This window comes from Austrofundulus limnaeus, unplaced genomic scaffold (genome assembly GCF_001266775.1).
Source record: "Austrofundulus limnaeus strain Quisiro unplaced genomic scaffold, Austrofundulus_limnaeus-1.0 Scaffold91, whole genome shotgun sequence".
In the NCBI taxonomy this organism is placed as follows: domain Eukaryota; kingdom Metazoa; phylum Chordata; class Actinopteri; order Cyprinodontiformes; family Rivulidae; genus Austrofundulus; species Austrofundulus limnaeus.
The window spans coordinates 1494070-1497161 of NW_013952493.1; the positions used below are offsets into that span (position 1 = coordinate 1494070).

The 3092-nt window shown below is 38.2% G+C and overlaps 1 protein-coding gene across 8 annotated transcripts in view; it reads right to left on the reverse strand.

The window, feature by feature from the left end:
* Positions 1-2268: 2268 nt before the first annotated feature.
* Positions 2269-3092, reverse strand: part of spag9a (sperm associated antigen 9a) — a 35461-nt gene continuing 34637 nt past the window's right edge. For all 8 annotated transcript variants that reach the window (XM_014012484.1, XM_014012485.1, XM_014012479.1 and 5 more), the window contains 2 exons: positions 2662-2799; positions 2269-2518 (listed from right to left, as the gene is read on the reverse strand). In XM_014012484.1, the coding sequence (XP_013867938.1) occupies positions 2400-2518; positions 2662-2799 (257 nt within the window). In that variant the 3' untranslated portion in view covers positions 2269-2399. The remainder of the gene's footprint in view (positions 2519-2661; positions 2800-3092) is intronic.

Genomic DNA, 3092 nt, shown 5'->3' on the forward strand with positions numbered 1-3092 from the left:
ATTTGTTGGAGGGAAGGGACATCTCAGTTTGAGATTTGCACATTAAATTAGCATGGTTAGGTAGCTTTGAATTTATGCCGTTCATTTTGCCATACCAAAACATGCACAAACAGGGTTAGAAGTAATAAAACACACATTTCCACCAACTTCTCCATAAAATTGAGTTTAATAGATTGTTAAAATAAGGCTATGATAYGATTTTTAGCAAACTTTTACTAGGAGGAATGACTGACACGGCATCCAGAGAGATTTTACAGCTAAATGTGAGCAGTAGGTGGGATTATACTGACAGAACGGACAGTTAAACAAACATCTGGAGAAAAACATACAAACACACACTTATTCACCTACATCCATCCACCCAAAACGGTGGCAATAAACTGCAATTTAGCAGATGAAATAGCTGTTTTCATTACAAAAAAAATAAAAAATAAAACATGCATAGCTTCAGACTCGAATGTTTTTTTTTATTGTTGTCATTTTTGATATTTGTGGAAAAAGAAAACATGATTAAACACTATCCTATTTTATTTCATCCTTATTAACAATCATGTAAACTGGTTAGACTGTATTGTTCACAGTAGCCTCCTGTGATATATTTTGTTCATGTAAAAAGTTACATTCTGAACCCAGGTGGGCTCCGTGACAAAGACAGAAAATAAATACTGGAATGGCAAACACACAGTAAGTCACTGCCTGGAAATGGACGTTAGATGAAACTTGTCTCAGTCTGGATATAAAAAAAAACTAATTAAAACATCTGCTTAACGACGGCACGTTGCAGTCAGTCATTAAAAGCCTTCATAAAAGTCTCACAAACAAAAAAAACAATGGAAAAATTACAAAAAACTGCTTTTTAATATACAAAATTCCTTTTCATGCTGCATGATCCCTGGAAAAACTGAGTTTTTAATTAAAACACTCTTATTCCCAATGAAACCCTAAAAAAAACRGTTCAACTTCCAATTCAACAAGTTTTACCTTTCATCTTCCTTCCTTTGGTCACAACACAACCAAGACACAGTAGTGTTGATTACATTATTTACACACACGTTCCTCCATGACATAAGTGAGTCAACACCAAACAATTTAAAGTGCCAATGAGCTGAAGCGAACAGGAAGCACTGAGCTGTCGGCAGCCATTTCTTCACACACGGGACAAACGTTCAAGGCTTGGATGATCGGGCAGGACAACAAACACACTTTAGTGAAGATTCCTCATGTGGGATAATGCTAACCTGGTTCTTCTATTCACAGGGAAAAATCAAAGGATTCAAAGTGCTCAGACAACATACACCTGCRTCATTAGAACTCTAATTACCACATCTAAAATTATCCTAACAAACAGAAATTAAAAGGCAAAATATTTTCTTAATTTTAAACTGAAAAGTTGCAAGTTTTACGCTTATAAATTGTATATTTCAGTTTAAATTAAGAAACGGCTACGTTCACACTGCAGGTTTTAATGCTAATTTTTTTTTTCAAAAATCCAAGTTTTTGGCGTGGACGTTTCTATTATATTTCAAATGTGACTCCAGTGTGAACCCCTCGCTGCACTGATGAGATCCACGTGCACAGAAGATGACGTGACGTCACATTCAGAAGTAGCCTATGGATGCTACATGTTAGCGTGTCGAAACTGAAGTTGTACAATCGGAGCTATTTAAAAACACATTTCTGACATGCTTGTTTARTTCACTGTTTACATTTGAACTGTTCGCTTGACTGTCGGAAAAAAATCTGATATAAAAAAATGGGATTTGGGTCACATTTTCCTGCAGTGTGAACGTAGCCAAAGTAAAATATTTTCATTAATGAAAACGTTCAGCTGCCTTTGTTTCAGTCTGTTAGGATTACCTGGCTGACCTGCTAATCATGCAACAGAGGGGATTTCTGTGCATCGTTCGCTGCAAGCTGCTTTTCTACTRAACACTAAACAAAACAAAAGTGTAACCAACAGAGAGCCTAAATAATCAAAATATTTAAAACGTCAAACTGTGGGTTTTAATTATTTGAAGGCCACAGTTTATCCAAATAAATGAGGGAAGAGCAAAAAGATAATAGTGTTTTACTGACTGCGAAACTTCCACGTCTATATTTTTAAAACTATATTCAGAAAACAACACTAACCTGATCAAAGTGCCAAACCTGAACCAGTTTTTCCAACATGCAAACCCAGCAGACAAATGCCCGGGCGGGTTCTTTAAGTTAACATACCCTCCACCTTAAGATGTACAAAACACTAAACAAAAGTCCTTTTTTTTGTCCCTTTTTTTTTTTTTTTACAAAGTAACCGTCTGCTCAGGCATAAAGGATAATTCATAAAATGAAATTTAAAATCTGGGAGTGACGGGAGGCTGGACGGCCCTGGAGTTTAGAGCGACAGTCTGTGGTGGTTTTTAATCAGGAGAAGTGGTGACCTGCCAGACGATGAGGTGGCTCCGCTCGGCCTTGGTGGGCGCCGACGGTTGGCTGGCGGTCTGCTCGGACAAACCATCCAACTCGCTGCCTTCGTCACCTGAAGAGGAGGAGGAAGATGAGTCAGGGAAACGGCACAGAAACCGTTACTGTTTTCCCCTCCTTATCCTAAACTTTTTTCTTTTTTTTTTGGAAAGTGAACAGAGAGTTCAGAAATTGTRTCTGCAGAAATTTTGAACGAACCAATTCTGAAGTCGATGTAACCTTCTCCTCCGCTCATGATCAGGTATGTTTTGGGCTCGGACACTGCTGTGTCGGAGGATTCGGACGCAGGTTCATCAGAGCCTGAATCTGCACTACCTGGAGGTGGCATCGCCTGACCTGCAGCAAAAAGAAGAAACTCGGGATTAGGAGATTAACGTCAATTTACCCGTTATTAAAGGAGAAAACGCAATAAAGAAGCATAAATGCATCAAAACAGAGATAATTTACCATTTTAGTTTCCTTGTGTGAGTCTGCATCCTGGTTTACAGCCTACTACGGATGGTGACAGTAACTTTTATTTAAAACTTAAGACACTTAAAAATACACTCACCGGCCACTTTATTAGGTACACCTGTCCAACTGCTCGTTAACACTTAATTTCTAATCAGCCAATCACATGGCGGCAACTC